General features: G+C 42.6%; 2 protein-coding genes across 3 annotated transcripts in view; one reads left to right on the forward strand and one right to left on the reverse strand.

Moving 5' to 3' along the window:
* The first annotated feature begins 31 nt into the window (after positions 1 to 31).
* On the forward strand, positions 32 to 9352 carry lypla2 (lysophospholipase 2). Of its 2 annotated transcripts, XM_018747923.2 has the most exons (10): positions 32 to 457; positions 4117 to 4209; positions 4547 to 4578; positions 4744 to 4809; positions 6251 to 6298; positions 6726 to 6796; positions 6890 to 6963; positions 7330 to 7431; positions 7863 to 8039; positions 8489 to 9352. In XM_018747923.2, exons 2-10 carry the CDS (start codon positions 4132 to 4134, stop codon positions 8537 to 8539), a joined length of 699 nt encoding a protein of 232 aa, XP_018603439.1. In that variant the 5' UTR covers positions 32 to 457; positions 4117 to 4131; the 3' UTR covers positions 8540 to 9352. The 2 variants fall into 2 exon arrangements, with proteins under 2 accessions (XP_018603439.1, XP_018603440.1); XM_018747924.2 differs by lacking the exon at positions 4117 to 4209 and having other exon boundaries at positions 34 to 457.
* Positions 9353 to 14465: 5113 nt separating this feature from the next.
* Positions 14466 to 19228, reverse strand: part of LOC108938880 (trichohyalin-like) — a 38117-nt gene continuing 33354 nt past the window's right edge. The window contains exons 11-13 of the mRNA XM_029248483.1: positions 18564 to 18749; positions 15735 to 16540; positions 14466 to 14514 (exon numbers count right to left, since the gene is read on the reverse strand). Coding sequence (XP_029104316.1) covers positions 14466 to 14514; positions 15735 to 16540; positions 18564 to 18749 — 1041 coding nt within the window. The remainder of the gene's footprint in view (positions 14515 to 15734; positions 16541 to 18563; positions 18750 to 19228) is intronic.

Raw genomic sequence — 19228 nt, forward strand, 5'->3', positions numbered from 1 at the left:
GCGACAAACTGCTGTGGGCCATGCTGGGATCATACTGTATGACGGACAGTACAATACATGTATTGCACATGTGCGAGGAAAATTTCAAAATGTAGTTTTGAGACTGACTGAGTTGCACAGAAGTCTTACGAACGGCGACACTAGCAGCTCCGCAACCAAGACTTCAATCACGTTGCCTGGAAATCACTTGCTTGAACGTAACCAGAGTTCGGGTTCGTAACGGTGTTCTGTGTTTCCGCCTCATTTCTTAAAAAAAAAAAAAAAAAAATTGTCGAGTTGCAGTGGAACCAGACGTTTCGAAGCTTGCTTAGCAGCGCCACTTTCTGACGGAAACACCGAACGCAGGCGGACGCACTGACGTGACGTCACGACCCGACTCCGCCTCTCGCCCCGCCCCTCCTTGGCGCCAGTACCGGAAGTTCCGTCGTGATCTGGGACAGCGAGCGGTGAGAACACGGTGAGTACCGCTTCATCCCGTCGGAACCGAGCCCGGCTTTGGCTGGTTCTTGGCTGTGCGAGGTCGCCGAGGAGCGGGAAGAGGGCAGCGGGGAGGGTCTCATGTGCGGACGCGGGCCTCGTTTCTCCCGGAATGAGAGGCCCGGTGGTTTTGAGCGTTGAGACAATGCGGTTCGGTCGAGTGACGGCTGGCTGCTGCTGGTCCGCGCGGCCGGATTAACGGCACGGCGCGCCACGCGGGTCTGCGATGCGCTCCCTCCCTCGCTCGCTCGCTCGCTCGCTCGCGCCCTATCCGCGTTTGATTCAATCTGCGGATTTGTGTCCCGCCTGACTTCCCCCCCCCTCCCCCCGAGGGCTGAGATAAGCTGCTTCTGTCGCCCTTATTCCGACCACCATTGTTCGTCATCACCCCCCCCCCCCCCCGCGGTCCTGTGCATCTGAGAGCCGAACACTGTGTGCGGTGTTACCCCGTCTAGTGTGACACACCGACCTGACTCCTCCTGTCGGTGCTGGTGTGTGCAGTCAGTGTGTCCTCCGTCCGTGGTGATGCAGTAAATATGTTACTAACCTGTTGTTTTCGTGCACTTAGTTTGCTAGAGCAGCAGTTTGACCACATAATCCTGAGACTCGCTCAGCTCTAAGTGTAAGCTCTCATTTCTGTGGTTATTGACACGATGATGGCGGCGGTCAGTGACACGGAGAGCCCGGCACGTGCTGGGCATCTGTCCCAGTGGGTCCGTTGACAGCTGGAGGACGCTGATCCCGACACAATGCGTGTGCTGTTCTCGCCGGCGCCCTTTACATCGCTTCCCCGCTTCGCATCCTTTATTCAGACGTTCCGCCGGCTGCCGCCTCTCTCTCTCTGCCCACCAGCGGAGCTCCGCTAGGAAATCTGTCCGCCGATGGGTTCCGTCACCGGCGTCCTCATCCGTGGGATGGTTTGGCTGTTGCCGCTCACCACGCTGAAAAGACACTTTAGTGAACAAGGTGCCTTTGTCATCGATTCGACGCTCGTCAGGCAGCGGAGTGCGAAGTGGACCCTCGTGGTCCTGTCTTTAATGGGAGTCGGATGGGAACTCGTGATGCTGATTGAGAGACCAGAGGTGCGTGCTCATGTCAAGCACACACGCACGTACACACAGCGTGGCTCTGTTTCTCCAGTGGTCACCATGAAATCATACCACGCTCTTTTCCAAAGTGCTGGCATCCAGTGTTGTGTGTGTGTGTGTGTGTGTGTGTGAGAGAGAGAGACTGTGGTTACCAGATCACTTGAGCCCACTGGGTGGGTGGGACTCATGAGAAGGACAGAGGGCCACCTTTTCAAAGGAGTGTTTTTAATGACAACATGGGTCATTCTTATTAAAAGTGGGGGAAAAAAGACAAAGACCTGAGTGTGATGTACAGGTTGTGATCAGCAAAGTGTGACCCTTGCATAGAGTCAAGGTGTAAATAGGATCTTGCCTAAAGTAATTGGCTTTTGTAAGTTCTAGACTGACTCTATAATAAAGAGTCGAGGACATTTTTACCCAAAGATGTTTGTATAAGTCGCAGGCAAGCCATGGTGTCCCACAGGATATATTCTCGGTTCAGATAGTTCTTTGCATAGTTGAACCCGTTTACTGCGACCGTGTGTTGGGAGGGATGTCGGCAGTTCCAGGATGAGCCACGCGATGGATTCCCTTTGTGTTAGTGCATGTGTGTCATGGAAAAAAAAAAAAAATAGTCACAGCAATATAAAGCTGCTCACGTGATTGAGGTGGAGCGGCGAGCGGAGGGACGCCGCCCCGGCCCCTCGGAACGTCACGGGAGTCCTTCAAGCCCCTTAAACCCCGAGTGAGCGGGAACAGGTAGCACAGTGGGTCAGTGGTTTCACCTCAGCGACCGGCTGCCGGCTGCTCCCCGCACCTCTGCAAGGCTCTGCTCCCCTGGAGGAGTTTCTTTTCTTTTCTCTGCTGTTGTGGAAAGGTACTTGACTGACTTCACTTAAAATAGCCATGGCAGAAATGTAGAATTATAAGATATGTAAATGAGCTATGTAAATCGCTTTGGATTAAGGCATCAGCTCAGCAAAATCCATGAGCTTGCAGCTTGTGTTGGCAGATTGTGTGTGTCTGTTTGTGTGAAAGGGGTTTGTAGGTGGATCTCCATGTAGTTGTGCAGGGATGTGTGGTGCAGAGGGGCCGTGGTGTGGGGGGAGGGTAATTGTGATTCCCCCCATTCTCCCTTTTCACAGTCTGATTTCCCTTAGCTTGCTGTTTTCCCCCTCTCTCCTGTCCCTTAATTCTCTCTCTCTCTCTGTTGACTGAGGTCATTTTGAAAGTGGATTGACTTACTATGACTCAATGTCTAATCTGTCACCTGTGCTGTCATGGTCTTTATGCCGTTTTCCTTTCCCTCCCATCAGTTCTTCTCCTATTTTGTCCCCACACACCTGACATTAGCTGACTTTATCCCTTTCTACTCCTGCCTCATTGTTTCAAATGATCTGTGCAGAAGAATAATGTCTCTTTACTAAAGTTGGTAAGTTGACAACTTCATGATGGCAGAGGACGAAAGAAGACTATACTCTTGTCCAGGTAACACTTAGCAAATTTGCTGAGTTTTTAGGGACAGCAAGTGGCATAGTGGTGCAAACTGCTCCCGTGCTCTCCGACGACCCAGGTTTCGATCCCACCTCCTGCTGTACACCCCTTGATCATTGTACGTATTCTGAACTGACACTGTAAAAATGACCCTGCTGGGTAAATTGCAATAAGTAGCTTCGCACTGTAAGTCGCGTTGGAGGAAAGTGTCAGCTAAACGATAATTATCGTTAATGTTTGTGGCAGGAGAAACGGGGCAGACATCTCGCCATTTTCCAAAAACCAGCTTTCAGTCGCAACGAATTCCTATATTTACACAGGACATTATGTTAGTGGACAACAGCCGGTTTGAATGATCGGAGTTCATTTTTTTTACTTTGATCATGCGTAAATATTAGCTGAGTTTTATAGCATGGATCCTATGAGCATTTGAGGTCAGTGAATTCATAAGGAAACAGTCTTTGGATTTGGGCCTGTTTTTAAGTTGATGCTGAAGTAAAAAGATTGAATTAGTCTCTTTTTACATATGTTTCTGTGCAGTTGTATTTACAGTAACAAATAAATGCTGTTTAGACTGACTATGTGCTGCTATAATACTCTTTTAAATAAAGATCCTAACAAGACTTTATTTTTTTTCTCAAAACATTTGGTGCTTAGTAGTTCTCCAGCTCTTTCCTGCTTTCTCTGTTCCCCTCGTTCCCCTGCGTACCGGGTTCAGGGTTTACCCTCGGCTACATTTGAAAAAGAAGAGGTTGGGTGTAGGTAATCCGGCGCTTATGTTGCTATGACGATTTCCTGTGTCGACATCTCCGAAGAGGCGCCGGCACATCGAGCGTAGTCTTTCCCGGGCCAGAGGTGTTTGTGACCGCAGCTCAAACTTAACAGCAGATGAAGTCCGGGAAACTGACCGTTAGTCATCCATCATAATACCAGAAATATCAGGTGAGGTGTCCACTGGAAAAGTGACCTGCAGTGCAGGAAACAGGTGGGGCTCCAGAAGCAGCTGCGGGCTGGGTAGCGGCGCGCTGCTCTAAACGTGTTCTTGCCCAGTGAAACTCTCTCTCCCATCCGTCCGCAGCACCCTCTACAGTGTATGTGTGGCAACAATATGTCTGCGCCACTGCTCGCCGAGGCTGTGACAGTGTCGGGGACGGAGAAGGAGACCGCAGCGGTGAGCGAGCAGCTGGCAGCCTGCACCGCACTTTTAACATGCTTTACCACAGTTTGCTGTGCTTCACAGCACTTCAGCGCAACACTTGGCGCCGCAATGTAGCGTCGCTTCTGAGAACCTGTAGCACGTGCGTTGTTACAGCAAAGCATAGCACTTTTTGTGGTTTGACCATTGATGTACCTTCACAAGTCTGTATTTGTACACTGAGGCATCAGTATCAGTGTGACTCTGAGAGAATTGCTAGAAAAATACATCTTCAGTGGTAACATGACCTTCGTCCTGGTTTGCCTGGTGGAAATCTCGGTTTGAAGAGCTGAGGTATCTCTTCGTTTTGTAGGTCATCTTCCTCCATGGACTCGGAGACACTGGGTGAGTGCTCTGCTCTCTGTCAAACCCCTTTCCTTAAACGCAGTGACGTGAAATGCACGTTTTTGCAGAAAAAATGCCGATGACCTAAATGATGCTGTTGAAGCTGTATCAGGAGTTAACAACATGAATGCTGCTCTTCTTTCTCTCTCACTCTGCCTTTGTCAGACACGGCTGGGCGGACGCCATGACATCAATCAGGCTGCCGTATGTGAAGTACATCTGCCCTCATGCGTAAGTCTCAACGTTGCATGTGTGGGCCCATTTACATGTATTCATTTAGCAGAAACTTTCTCTCCAAAGCGACGTACATATCATAGAAAATACAATGTGTTCATTATGTTAACAGGAAGAGACACTTAGATGCAGATGTATGATTCTACAGTTCGTTACTTTTCACCATGTGAAGCAATGTTCATGACATGAGTAGCTTCCTGATCACCTTCCTAGGGATTTTATTTTTCCCAAAAGATGCACATAAACATTTACATTACATTAAAGGAGTAGCTGCGTCAAGGTTTATCCAGGAATGATCTTAAAGTTTGTTACCACGTGTACTTATACCTCATTTTACAAATATCTGACTTACGAATTTTCAAAGATGGGTACATTTCCAAGTTTATATTTAATTGCATTTTCTACACTCGTTTGTTTTCTAAAATTTGTTTCTGCAGAGGAAAGAATGGTGTGCAAGTCATCCTTGAGCTGTAGGGACAGCTGAACACACTCGGGCTGAATAGAAATTGGAGCTGTAAAGGGAAGGGGGAAGGTTCAGGACTTTTAATGAAGTGCACGTAGTGTATTTTTTAATTTATAATTGCTGTATAAGTGAGTGAGTATATGAAAGACTTAGAGAAACTACCCAGTGAGTAAACGGAGGTGCTTTTCTGCTATTACGCTACTTGACAGCAAACTTAAACAAACCAGATGCTGAGAACATACTTACGTAATGCGTCAGCCTCCTTGTCATGGCCAGTATTGTGTTATTTATAAAGCATGTGGTCAGTATTTAAGTTGAAGCTCTTTTTAATACATTTCCCCCATGTGGTCCTCCAGTACAAGTCACTCTCATTTGTTTCATTCTCCTATGGTGCCTGATAAGCAGAAGCAACAAGGCACTGTCTCATGTGCCTTGAGCAACACAATAAGAGGTTGTGGAGGTGATTTTTGTTTTTATTGTCATTCATTGTAAAGTAGACTTAACTTACGTTGTATTTTGCGTCATACCCAGTGTAAAAGAACGCTGAGACACTGCACTGTATGAGCTGTTGATTAAAATAGTCTTATGGAGAGTTTTGAATTTGTTTTAGCTTTTTTCTGATGTTTTTAACAGAACCTAACCCCTAAAGAAATCAAGGGATTAAGATGCAGTGTTGAGCTTTTATTGATCGTGATGTAATAGGTGGATTGAAACAATTCGAGGTTACGGACTGTCTTCCAATCCCAATTCCGTTCTTGATTTGAAGTGCTTTGTACATAGTTTGCATGCTTTGGTTTGTCTAGTGCATCCTTTGCAGGCTGTCCCTTTTATTTGTCTGTTTTCTCTTTCATCTCTTTGTCCTTTTTGTTTGCCTGACTGTGCCTTTTGTTTCTCCGTTGTCCTCTGTCATATTCGTGCCTGTCTCTTTCGTTTGTAAAGATGGGCCAGTGATTAGTCATGTGTCTGTTTTTGCAGGCCTCGAATTCCTGTCACACTCAACATGAAGATGACCATGCCTTCCTGGTGAGTTTGCCTGTCTGTGTGTCTCATTTTGTCTGGTTAATTTGGTTGATTGCTGCCTTTGTTCAAGAATTAGCAATATTTTCCCTCTATAATAGGCATCTTTGTGGAAGTCTGTGATACTCATTCATCTGTTAAATAGAGGAAAGCTGGTAGCATAGTGATTAGAGCTGCTGCCTTTGGAGCCAAAGGTTGGAGGTTCAAATCTAGCCTCCAGCTGTAGTACCCTTGAGCAAGGTGCTTACCCAGTACTGCTCCAGTGAAATTATCCAGCGGTATAAATGGGTAAATAATTGTAAGTAACTTAATGTTTTAAGTTGCTTTGGATAAAAGCGTCAGCTAAATTAATAAATGTGAATGTAAATACCAGTTAAGTATTTGCCTAAACTACGAGGGGATGGCCAAAATACAGTGCTTTTGCCCTCTGTAGGTTTGACCTGATGGGCCTCAGCCCTGACTCCCCAGAGGATGAGGCTGGAATCAAGAGAGCTGCAGAAAACAGTGAGTGAGACTTCATCCATAGTCTGAACACTGAGCTCCAACCCTAGTAAGTCCTCTTCTTAATGCTCTAGTGCTTGTTACTCTTGCCCACAGTTAAGGCCATCATAGACCACGAGGTGAAGAATGGAATCCCGGCGAATCGTGTGCTCCTGGGTGGATTTTCACAGGTAAGGGGATGCTTAGCTTCCACTTCACTCTATTATTCTGTGCTATGCTCTTCCATTGAGTTGCGGTTAAGAAAATGGATGACTTTTCACTTATTTTAAAAATAAAGCAGTACTTTTAGGTCTAGGTGTGATTAAACACAACAGCATCTGTAAAATATGTAACCTTTAGCTAGCAGCATAGTAAGTATAGGCAGTTCATTCGTTCATTCATTTGTTAATAATAGGTTGTATTTAATAACAAAATGTAATATTTTTTCATGTTTGTATGTAAGCATTGAATATAATCATTGTTATATGTTGGTTTTTTTTAGTCTAGATCTCAATAATTCTGTAACACTCCCTCTCAAACACTCCCTTTGCCACCAGGGCGGTGCTCTGTCTCTTTATACAGCCCTAACCTGTCAACAGCAGCTTGCTGGTGTTGTCGCTCTTAGCTGCTGGTTGCCGCTTCATAAAACCTTCCCCCAGGTACGTTTTCTCCAGGTGCAGCTTCCACCTCAGGTCTGTGCACATGAAAAGGTTATTAAATTCACACTTTTTAAGATTAATCATTCGCCACTGTGATCAGATTAGATTTACATTAACATTTATTAATTTAGCAGACATTTTTCTCCAAAGTGACGTACATGTCCCAGAACGATTCGGCGAAAAGAAAAAGACATTACATCAGCAGAAGGAGCGATTTAGATGCAAACACGTGATGTTTGAGTGGAGTTTGTAATGTGAAAATGAACTAATGCAAGTGGACCAAAGTTGTGTTTGTTTCTCCACTGTTGTCAGGCTACTCTTGGAAAGCTTTCTTTTCATAGGTGTTCCTTGTATCTCCTCTTAGCTATGTTTCAGTACTGTTGTCCTCACTCGACTGCGCTCTGTAAGACAGTTTCTTTTCTCTTCCCCAGGCGGCTAGTGGAAGTGGCAATAAGGACACTCCCATTCTGCAATGCCACGGGGAGATGGACCCTATGATACCTGTGCAGTTTGGGGCGATGACTGCAGAAAAGCTGAAGATCATTGTCTCACCACAGAAAGTTACCTTCCGTACTTACCCTGGCCTCATGCACAGCTCCTGCCCGCAGGTGTGTGGAGTACTTACACTCATTTCCTTAACTGTTACTTCTTGCTTTGGCTACTGGGATATTTTTTGTATTTCCAGGAGAGTGCAGATGCACAAAGAAACATTTTTTGGTAGACAGACTCAAGGGTCAACTGAGTTAACAGATATGGTTCGGATTGTTGGGTTCAAGGGAGTCCTGCTGTATGTGTCACATCCAGGTTGGAGATGTTGCCCCAGCTGTCCTGTATAGGAAATCCTATTAGGAAAAATATGACATTCATCTAATCAAAGATAACTTTCCTTCACTTTGACATGATGCATACAGTGTAAGAAGGACTAATGATTGTACAGGTGCCCTTGACAGGCATGGTCAACATTAAGGTGTAATACAGAGCTAGGATGATGAGTGTTGAAGCACCGAATGTCCTAAAAAGTGGTTCTTCTGTCTCTCTTGTTCTCTTTGGTCTACAGGAGATGTCTGCAGTGAAGGAGTTCATTGAGAAGCAATTGCCTAGAATCTGACCTCACGTTGACTCCACTGTGACCCCCAGACAGTGATCTCTCACCTCTGACCTGCCATTTTCTCACAGGAAACAGCCATGAGCACCGTTCTATTCTCACACACACATACATTCCTACACATCCACAAACACCAGATCAACATATATACAAGTGTTTCCATACACATACTGTGAACATGAACATTTTTACACACAGGATTTTAAAGCCTTTTTCAACACAGCTACCCATACAGGTGAAATCAGACAGCTTGGACACTGTACACACCTTCTGCAAACGCACATGGTCAGAACACACTGAACCGATACACAAGTGAACCACACATGCTTTACTTGGTCTTACTGCTAAAGGGAGTATTGCTACAGTGCTGGATATCTCCCAAGTAGTTGTCTCACACACCATTCATCCATTCATCTCCCTCCTCTGTCTTCTTTTTCCTGGAGCTTATTCTTCATCTCCACCTTGAGTCCCTTTCTCATTCTCCCTCTAGTGCTGTGCGTGTGTCAGTAAGTGGGTCAGTTTACAGGCTATTTCCAGTTTTTCAAGGCCACCAACCCTTCCTCGGCCTCACTCAGGTTTAAGGGAACAACGCACCCAGAATCCTGTAGTTCTGCTCACGAGGCCTGTGTGCACCACTGTCTTGGGTGGTCTGTGCAGCGCCATTCTACAAGTGTTACCCACAGTGCATTGCTGCTGTGGCCTTCCTCTGTCATGGAAGTTGGCAGTGCTGCTCATGGGATGCTCCTGCCTGTACTCAAATCTTACATCTAAAAGGTTTGAAACATTTGAATAAAACAAATTAATGACTAATTAAAAGTTGCCCCATTTGTTCTTCTGGATACCATTTGAACTGTTGTTTTTTGTGTGGCACCATTGACCTTGTTTTTGTTGTTGACTTTGTTATGACTACTGCTCAAAAGTCTCTGGCGAAGTTTCAGAAAATAGTAGTAATATAAGGATGATAAGTTTCTCACACCATTTGAAATTCTGGAATGTATAAAGCAAGTTTCTTAATGACTGTATGTGTAACATCTTAAGTTGATTAGGCTTAACAGGATATTTAGCTTTTTCTAAATATTGGATTATGGTTATGTCAGCAGAACACTTGAAAGTGGTCTTTCAATAAGTATAGACTGAGCCAGGCAAAACTAGGCCTATACCAAACTGCAGGGATCAGTCCGTCTGTTACACCCACTCTGTTGTCGTTCGGTGGCCTTATGGTGAACATTTATCCATGATGGAACTGGAATAGGAGTTCTTGCTTAGTGCTAAGAACGTTCCCACTGGAGAACTTTTGTTTACATCTCTGTTGGGAGTAGGAGGGTCTTAAAGAACTTTATAGACTGTCCGCCTGAATATTACCTCACCCAAACTACTTGAAACTGGAAATTTGATGTCACAGCCCCTTTTACAAATTAAACTGACCCAACCTACTGACACCCACAGATCAATTTAGGGTTAAAGGTCAGAGTTCAATTTACGGTGCACTGTCATTTTAAGATTACTAAAATTACTACGTACAGCTCAAGCTTTGCAAAAAAGCAATTCATAGTGAGACTAAGGTGTAATTTTTTTAAACAAAAATAATGATACTGAATTGGAGTATTACACTTCCTGAGGAATGACTGCAAAAACAAGGTGTTACAGTTTACTTCTGTCCCCTCTACCCTCAGAATTACTTATGTTCTTTCAAGTACGATTTTTTATTTTAATGTGAGAACAAGAAAAAAGTGTACAGCGTTTTATGAATGTCTCTTGCTTCTTCTGCTTTTGTGTGCGTGCGCCAGGCTTTAGAGCGTAACCCTGTTCTTTCTCCCGCCAGCTGTAATTCTGTGGTTACACTCTTCTGCATCCTCAGCCTAAGTGGCCATTCTGGCATCACCCTGTGGTTCAACAGGGTTGCTCAACAGAAGGTGGTTAGGACTCCTTGGGGAAGGAGAGGTGGCCTCTAATTGAACCTTTTCATTTATTTCAGCCTTGTGTTTATTCCCCTGAATGGGCCGACTCATACCTCCCGCGTGACCCTTCCTTTGCCTGCTTGAGCCAAGGTAGCTACCAACTTGGGCCTCTTTTACGGCGTCGGTTGGTTGCTAGAAACTGGCAGCTCCAGGTTAAATCTAAAGCGTATCAGGTGGTGTGTGTGTAAGCATTGAGTTTTTTTTTTTTTTTTTTCCTTTGTTTTTTGTTAATGGTTAAATTCTGACGTTTTTGTGTCCATACTTTAGTTATTTCTTTTGGGTTATGTTGGCAGTTTGTTTACTGACTGTAAATATGTAAGGGGTATAAAGGGGGGTGGGGAGGGGCAGTCAGTGTTTGTTTGGAATTTTTTGTTCTAAAAAAAACACCTAAACATGTTAAATTAAACGACTCAAGAACAAGCATGAGTTTGCTGTTGCTATTTCGACCGTGCTTCAGCGGTATGATTTGTCTCGGAGAGCGACCTAAAACTTTGACTTGATGGTTAACTGGAAGGTGTTTCTGATAAGAACACGGGGTGGAAAATTTCACGGTAATATTAACAGCCAAAAAATTGCTCACAGCGCACACGTTCTGGTACAGTACACTGTTCCCATTGGCGCGTGCACGCAGTGAAGAGCCGCAGCAGCGCGCGCACAGTTTGAGCCCGCCTTTGGGTTCCTCAGCGTACATCGCGAGGAGACATCATCATGTATTTGCTGGTTTTACACTTCAGTGTTACAGAAGACTTTTTTTCATTTGATTCAAAAGCTGAGTGAATTTAATAACATTACAAAGTAAAAACGCTATGTAACATAAAACTATAATGCTACGGAGATTAAACTTGTGAAGTGGAAGAGTGCAGCCTGCCGACTCACTCACTCTGCCTTTGGAAGATGGTAATCGTGTGCAGAGTGTGTGACGAAAAGGTAGATCTCTTCTGTATCGTGTTCATATTTGACATGCATAATGCAAGTAAGTTAGTGACTCTTCCTGTAATGACACCAAAAACACACCCACACACACAGTTTCAGAACCACTTGTCCTATATGGGGTCGCGGGGAACCGGAGCCTACCCGACAACACGGCGTAAGGCTGGAGGGGCAGGGGACACACCCAGGACGGGACGCCAGTCCGCCGCAAGGCACCCCAAGCAGGACTCGAACCCCAGACCCACCAGAGAGCAGGACCCGGTCCAACCCACTGCGCCACTGCACCCTCCGGTACACCAAAAACAGTAACTCCCCATTACTAGTAAATAATTGTATTGGTTCAGAGAAACGTTATCCCTTTGAAATTCTTTGAAACTATGGATTATAACAGTAGACAATTAATGCAAAGCTCCTTAAATTCAAAGATAATTGCCATTAACAAGCAAGTTAATATCGCTAGCGAGGGTCACGTCACCTCACATCTTACGCCGCAATTCCGCGTTTTGCCATTAGGGGCAGCAAAACGCATGGCATGTAAATGTGAAATGGCTCTATTCAGAAACTAGGTAAGATTGAACTTTGTCAGATTTCTCTGAAATTTGTTTTGCTTTAGCAGCTCTGTCCTTCAGGAGTGATAACATGCTTCACACGAAGGAACAAACACAAGGACATGAAAAAAAGAATAAATAAAAAGTAAAAGAAAGAATAAAAAGTAAAGTGCATTGCTGGCTTCCTAATTGCCAGTTTTGTGAGGTTTACCATGAGATGTGATCAGTATTTCAGGAGAAACACTTTCAATTCATGATTCCTGCATGATTCTCCATTACACTGCAGATGGTAGGCCTACAACACTGTTTTAAAGAACGATCCTCACGTCGCAAAAGGCACCTGATGGAGGAACACAGAACTATTTTGCGTGTATGATGCTGCACATGGCTCAATATCAGCATGTAGAGATTGCTTCTTTTTTTGTTTTCAGTCATTTTAAAGGAGACCACTTTAATGTTGCTTCATGTTAGTAAATGGTAGTACAAATTATATCATGTCCACGATGTATAAGGGAAACATGCTGCATCACCTGAGCTGTTGGTAAAAATGGAATATACCGAATCTTATAACAGTTTTTCAATTCATTTTAGCTGTCTGATATTTTTGCATAAATTGAGTGATTAAGATGTACGATGATGCGTTTTTTTGATTATGGCGTAGTCGGTGGACTTAGGAACAGTTTTGAGTTTTCAATCGATCTCCAGTCACGTTCGTAAATTGAGGTACAGGTGTACCGAGAAGTGTACGCAGAAGGACTAGTTTTCTCAGCATTACTCACATTTAAGCAGAACTGAATACCTTGAGTCCGATTACAGGTGTGGAAAATAATGCATAAACCACACTTGTTAAAAAACTACCACGTTCCTCAGTTGAAGGGTATTAATGATTCACTTGAATGACCTATTTCAAGGAGTGTTTTAAATAAAATTGTCACAACTGTAACAGTAATAACAGGCTTTTATTTCTTCAGGAAATTTTATAAATCACAAAGCATTCGAAAGTGCATTACATAAATAATACAAGTAAACACTATATATCGTCATTCAAATTAAGAGACAGTAAAGGTGCAATAAAGAGATAATGAAATTAAATGAAAAAAAAGGAAAGGGGAGAAATTAATAAAACACACTTGAATTCTGCAAAACAGGATTCTTTACATTTTCAATGTAACTAAAAAAAAAACTGGGAAAACATGAGTTTGACAAGCTGTTTTCTGAATTCTTCCCCTGTGGGAAATGGCTACTGTGCAGTGACACTGGTATAAGTGGCAGGGGTCAGTGCCACCCACAAGGGTCCTCTCTTGGCCCTGGGATTCAGCAGCCCCATTCCCACAGCTAAACTGAGGCGTGACTCGGGGCATGGCTCTGCTTGTGGAAGTCCATGCTTGGTGTTGTAGTCCACAGACGTCCATGAAGCAGGTGTTTAGGGGATGACAGACTTTTAGAGATGTGCTCTCCCATTCCAGAGACAGGTGATGGACGAATACACTTTGTGACATAGTGGTAAAATCCTCAGCCTTACAAGGAATTTTCTCATTTTTTGGTCCCAGCTATTCAGCCCAATTTTGAGCAAATGCGTGTGAGGACAGTTCCTTAATAGGTGAACAGTTTGTTTTTTCTTTTTTTGTTGCATCTGGCTTGTCTTGAAATGTTTCACACACGTGTCTGCAAATCCAACTCATGCCAGCCAACAAATCTTATAGGCAGAGGGGTTGAACTCTTTTGACTGACACTCCTGTCAACCAACTGGCATGTGACTCACTTGTCTCTAGACATCTAGCAATCCAGATGCCTGACCAGTCCTTAGAATGGAGTGAGCAATGAAAAAATCTAGACATAACCACCCATTTCAGAGAATGGTGCGGGACAGGTTAAATGTTTCTACACTAAGAGCCTTGAAACTGGAAGATGAGGGATTCCTAGAACAGACTGTGAAGTTGTTAGTAGGTCATCCTAAAAGTTTTTTTGCAAGTCTGATAGTTACATTTTCATCATAGTAATACATAACAGGGAGTGATCAGTTGTGCAAAAATAAGACAAATATTTATCAGTAATTTATATTCACATTTTCTTTAAAAATAGTATATTATTGCCAAGTAAATAACCCTCATTCTTTCTATAAAATCTGTGCAGTGTTTTTTAACACAAGTCAAAAGCTATGGTTTCATATTGACAAACTGTTGACAAACATGTTAACATCACTAAATGCACTATGAATTTCTCTCAATGGGCAATTTTGCTGGAGTTTCATTAGTTGAAACTAATGTTGTTTTAGTGAATGAAAATGAATGAAGGAAAACTAATATTAGAGATCAGAGAGCAGACCCTTCTCTTATTGCAGTACGATGCCATTTCTTTTCATGGCAGTGTTATGCCTCCCATGATACCTTGAGAGTTACATTTTTAACATTTAAATTTCACACCAGTTCAATAAATATATCAATGAAAAAAAAAGAAATAATAGAAATATCCAGCACTGACAGAATACTTTGGCTATTCTTGACGTTTTTCGACGAAGGAAAAGCTGTTCTTCAGGAAAACACTGCAAAAAAGAAATTTAAAAAGTCATTCAAAAAAGGTATGATCTCTGATCTCAGTGCAGATAAGTCACTTGTATGTTTACCAGTATTTAACTGCAAATTTTAATATATGGAGAGCATCCAGTATTTATAATCGTAAATGATGGTTTAAACTTTATTACTGATACTGACGTTTAAGTTTTAATGGAACCAGAAGACTGGCATTCTTTCTACTGCATCCATAAAGGGCTGCTTTTAAAAATATGAACACTATATTTTCAAACCTGCTTAAGAACAACCTGAGCAATGGCAATGTATTTATGCTATTAAAAATGAAATACATCCAAGTAAAGTCAAAGCAACATAAGCAGGCACAGTTGGCAGCATAGTGACTAGAGCTGCAAATCTGGGCCTTTGGACCCAAAGATTGCAGGTTCCAATCTCAGCTCTGGCTGTAGTACCCTTGAGCAAGGTATGTACCCCAAAAAAAACGCTCTAGTAAAATGGCCCTGCTATGTAAATTGGTGAACTACAGGAAGTAGGTTAGCATTGCAAATTTCTTTGGAGAAAGATATCACCTACATTAATTAATGTAAGCAGCTGCTTTTTGTTTATTTTGACATCTTCTGCATGAAGATGTGCAATAGTGAGAGAACTGTAAACTTCTACTAACTGTATCGCATTGTTCTACCGGAGAAACAATGGGATTAAATGTCATTCATCTTTATTCACATTCATGGTTTGTATTACATGTTTTACAGCATATTTCCTTTTATTATTTAAGCAGATAAAATAGCAGGTTAATTTACATGGGGGGGGAGACACATTAAAAGCTATTCAGCCTCATATGGGCTCGACGACTGTTAAATCAATCTCCTCCTCAGTAGGCTGAGGACAGCAGCACCAGCAGCACCGTCTACAGCATCTCCTCAGCCAGCCCCATGCTCTCCCAATTCTCCTGGATGTGACCCCTGTCTCCCGACCTCTCTGAAGGGCTTTCATTTGCTCTATGTCCTCTTTCTCTTTGCTCAAGTTTTCCAGTGCTTTTTCCAGTTGTTCTTTTTCTCCTTCAATTTCAGCTCTCATCATTGCCATCTTGGACTCCTCCACAGTAATATCTTCTTTCCATGTCAGTAGCTCAGCCTTGGTTTGCTCATTTCTTTGTTTCTCCAGCTGTATCTCTTTCCATTTCTCAGTAATTTCTTTGTGTTTACCTTCAATTTCCACCTTTTCTAAACCTAACCTGTCCTTGTCTTTCATTAATTCATCTCTGGCTAGCTCAATTTGTTCTTTTTCGATTTGAAGTTGGGTTTTCATCTCTTTAATTCTTTTCATCTCTTTGTTTGTTGATTCCATCAGGCGGTCAGTAGTTAGTTTTTCTTTATTCATTTCAGTCTTCATTTTCTCTATGTCCTCTTTCTCCTTTCTCAAGTCTTCTAATCTCTTTTCCAGTTCTTCTTTTTCTCCGTCAATTTCAGCTCTCATTTTTGCTATTTTATTTTCCTCTGTGTGCTTCAGTGCGCTCATATGTTCTTTCTGTCGCAGTAGTTCTGCCTTCGTTTCCTCAATTTTGTCTTTCTCCAGTTGTATCTCTTTCCATTTCTCAGTAATTTCTTTCTGTTTACCATCAGTTTCCACCTTTGCAAATTCCTCCCAGTCCTTGTCTTTCATTATTCTCTCTCTGGCTAGCTCAATTTCTTCTTTTTCTTTTCGAAGTTTCTCTTTCATCTCTTCGACTGTTTTCATCTCTTTGCTTGCTGAGTCCTTCAGGCTTTCGGTAGTTTGTTTTTCCTTGCTTATTTCAGTCTTCATTTTCTGTATGTCCTCCTTCTCCTTTCTCAAATCTTCCAGTCTCTTTTCCAGTTGTTCTTTTTCTCCTTCAATTTCAGCTTTCATTTTTGCTATTTTATTTTCCTCTGTGTGCTTCAGTGCGCTCATATGTTCTTTCTGTCGCAGTAGTTCTGCCTTCGTTTCCTCAATTTCGTCTTTCTCCAGTTGTATCTCTTTCCATTTCTCTGTAATTTCCTTCTGTTTACCTTCAATTTCCACCTTTTCTAAATGTATCCTGTCCTTGTCTTTCATTAATTCATCTCTGGCTAGCTCAATTTCTTCTTTCTCTTTCTGAAGTTTGGCTTTCGTCTCTTCAATTGTATTCATCTCAATCTTTGTTGACTCCCTCAGGCGGTCAACGCGTTGTTTTTCCTCACTTATTTCAGCCTTCATTTTTTCGACGTCCTCTTTCTCTTTGCTCAGGTTTTCCGATCGCTTTTCCAGTCCTTCTCTTTCACTTTCGATTTCACCCCTCGTTATTGCCATCTTCCTCTCCTCCACGTTCCTCTCTTCTTTCCATCTCAGTAGCTCGGCCTTCGTTTGCTCAATTTCGTCTTTCTCCAGTTGTATCTCTTTCCATTTCTCTGTAATTTCCTTCTGTTTACCTTCAATTTCCACCTTTTCTAAATGTATCCAGACCTGTCTTTCATTAATTCATCTCTGGCTAGCTCAATTTCTTCTTTCTCTTTCTGAAGTTTGGCTTTCGTCTCTTCAATTGTATTCATCTCAATCTTTGTTGACTCCCTCAGGCGGCCAACGCGTTGTTTTTCCTCACTTATTTCAGCCTTCATTTTTTCGATGTCCTCTTTCTCTTTGCTCAGGTTTCCGATCGCTTTTCCAGTCCTTCTCTTTCACTTTCGATTTCACCCCTCGTTATTGCCATCTTCCTCTCCTCCACGTTCCTCTCTTCTTTCCATCTCAGTAGCTCGGCCTTCGTTTGCTCAATTTCATCTTTCTCCAGTTGTATCTCTTTCCATTTCTCTGTAATTTCTTTCTGTTTACCTTCAATTTCCACCTTTTCTAAATGTATCCTGTCCTTGTCTTTCATTAATTCATCTCTGGCTAGCTCAATTTCTTCTTTCTCTTTCTGAAGTTTGGCTTTCGTCTCTTCAATTGTATTCATCTCAATCTTTGTTGACTCCCTCAGGCGGCCAACGCGTTGTTTTTCCTCACTTATTTCAGCCTTCATTTTTTCGATGTCCTCTTTCTCTTTGCTCAGGTTTTCCGATCGCTTTTCCAGTCCTTCTCTTTCCCTTTCGATTTCACCCCTCGTTATTGCCATCTTCCTCTCCTCCACGTTCCTCTCTTCTTTCCATCTCAGTAGCTCGGCCTTCGTTTGCTCAATTTCATCTTTCTCCAGTTGTATCTCTTTCCATTTCTCAGTAATTTCTTTCTGTTTACCATCAGTTTCCACCTTTGCAAATTCCTCCCAGTCCTTGTCTTTCATTATTCTCTCTCTGGCTAGCTCAATTTCTTCTTTTTCTTTTCGAAGTTTCTCTTTCATCTCTTCGACTGTTTTCATCTCTTTGCTTGCTGAGTCCTTCAGGCTTTCGGTAGTTTGTTTTTCCTTGCTTATTTCAGTCTTCATTTTCTGTATGTCCTCCTTCTCCTTTCTCAAATCTTCCAGTCTCTTTTCCAGTTGTTCTTTTTCTCCTTCAATTTCAGCTTTCATTTTTGCTATTTTATTTTCCTCTGTGTGCTTCAGTGCGCTCATATGTTCTTTCTGTCGCAGTAGTTCTGCCTTCGTTTCCTCAATTTCGTCTTTCTCCAGTTGTATCTCTTTCCATTTCTCTGTAATTTCCTTCTGTTTACCTTCAATTTCCACCTTTTCTAAATGTATCCTGTCCTTGTCTTTCATTAATTCATCTCTGGCTAGCTCAATTTCTTCTTTCTCTTTCTGAAGTTTGGCTTTCGTCTCTTCAATTGTATTCATCTCAATCTTTGTTGACTCCCTCAGGCGGTCAACGCGTTGTTTTTCCTCACTTATTTCAGCCTTCATTTTTTCGATGTCCTCTTTCTCTTTGCTCAGGTTTTCCGATCGCTTTTCCAGTCCTTCTCTTTCACTTTCGATTTCACCCCTCGTTATTGCCATCTTCCTCTCCTCCACGTTCCTCTCTTCTTTCCATCTCAGTAGCTCGGCCTTCGTTTGCTCAATTTCATCTTTCTCCAGTTGTATCTCTTTCCATTTCTCTGTAATTTCCTTCTGTTTACCTTCAATTTCCACCTTTTCTAAATGTATCCTGTCCTTGTCTTTCATTAATTCATCTCTGGCTAGCTCAATTTCTTCTTTCTCTTTCTGAAGTTTGGCTTTCGTCTCTTCAATTGTATTCATCTCAATCTTTGTTGACTCCCTCAGGCGGCCAACGCGTTGTTTTTCCTCACTTATTTCAGCCTTCATTTTTTCGATGTCCTCTTTCTCTTTGCTCAGGTTTTCCGATCGCTTTTCCAGTCCTTCTCTTTCACTTTCGATTTCACCCCTCGTTATTGCCATCTTCCTCTCCTCCACGTTCCTCTCTTCTTTCCATCTCAGTAGCTTGGCCTTCGTTTGCTCAATTTCATCTTTCTCCAGTTGTATCTCTTTCCATTTCTCAGTAATTTCTTTCTGTTTACCATCAGTTTCCACCTTTGCAAATTCCTCCCAGTCCTTGTCTTTCATTATTCTCTCTCTGGCTAGCTCAATTTCTTCTTTTTCTTTTCGAAGTTTCTCTTTCATCTCTTCGACTGTTTTCATCTCTTTGCTTGCTGAGTCCTTCAGGCTTTCGGTAGTTTGTTTTTCCTTGCTTATTTCAGTCTTCATTTTCTGTATGTCCTCCTTCTCCTTTCTCAAATCTTCCAGTCTCTTTTCCAGTTGTTCTTTTTCTCCTTCAATTTCAGCTTTCATTTTTGCTATTTTATTTTCCTCTGTGT

This window comes from Scleropages formosus, chromosome 23 (genome assembly GCF_900964775.1).
Source record: "Scleropages formosus chromosome 23, fSclFor1.1, whole genome shotgun sequence".
Classification (NCBI taxonomy): domain Eukaryota; kingdom Metazoa; phylum Chordata; class Actinopteri; order Osteoglossiformes; family Osteoglossidae; genus Scleropages; species Scleropages formosus.

Coding starts and splice junctions, on each gene's coding strand:
- lypla2 (XM_018747923.2), top strand. CDS start 4,132: ATGTGTGGCAACAATATGTCTGCGCCACTGCTCGCCGAGGCTGTGACA. Junction 4,210..4,546: donor CGGAGAAGGAGACCGCAGCG/GTGAGCGAGCAG, acceptor TTCGTTTTGTAG/GTCATCTTCCTCCATGGACT. Junction 8,040..8,488: donor TGCACAGCTCCTGCCCGCAG/GTGTGTGGAGTA, acceptor TTTGGTCTACAG/GAGATGTCTGCAGTGAAGGA.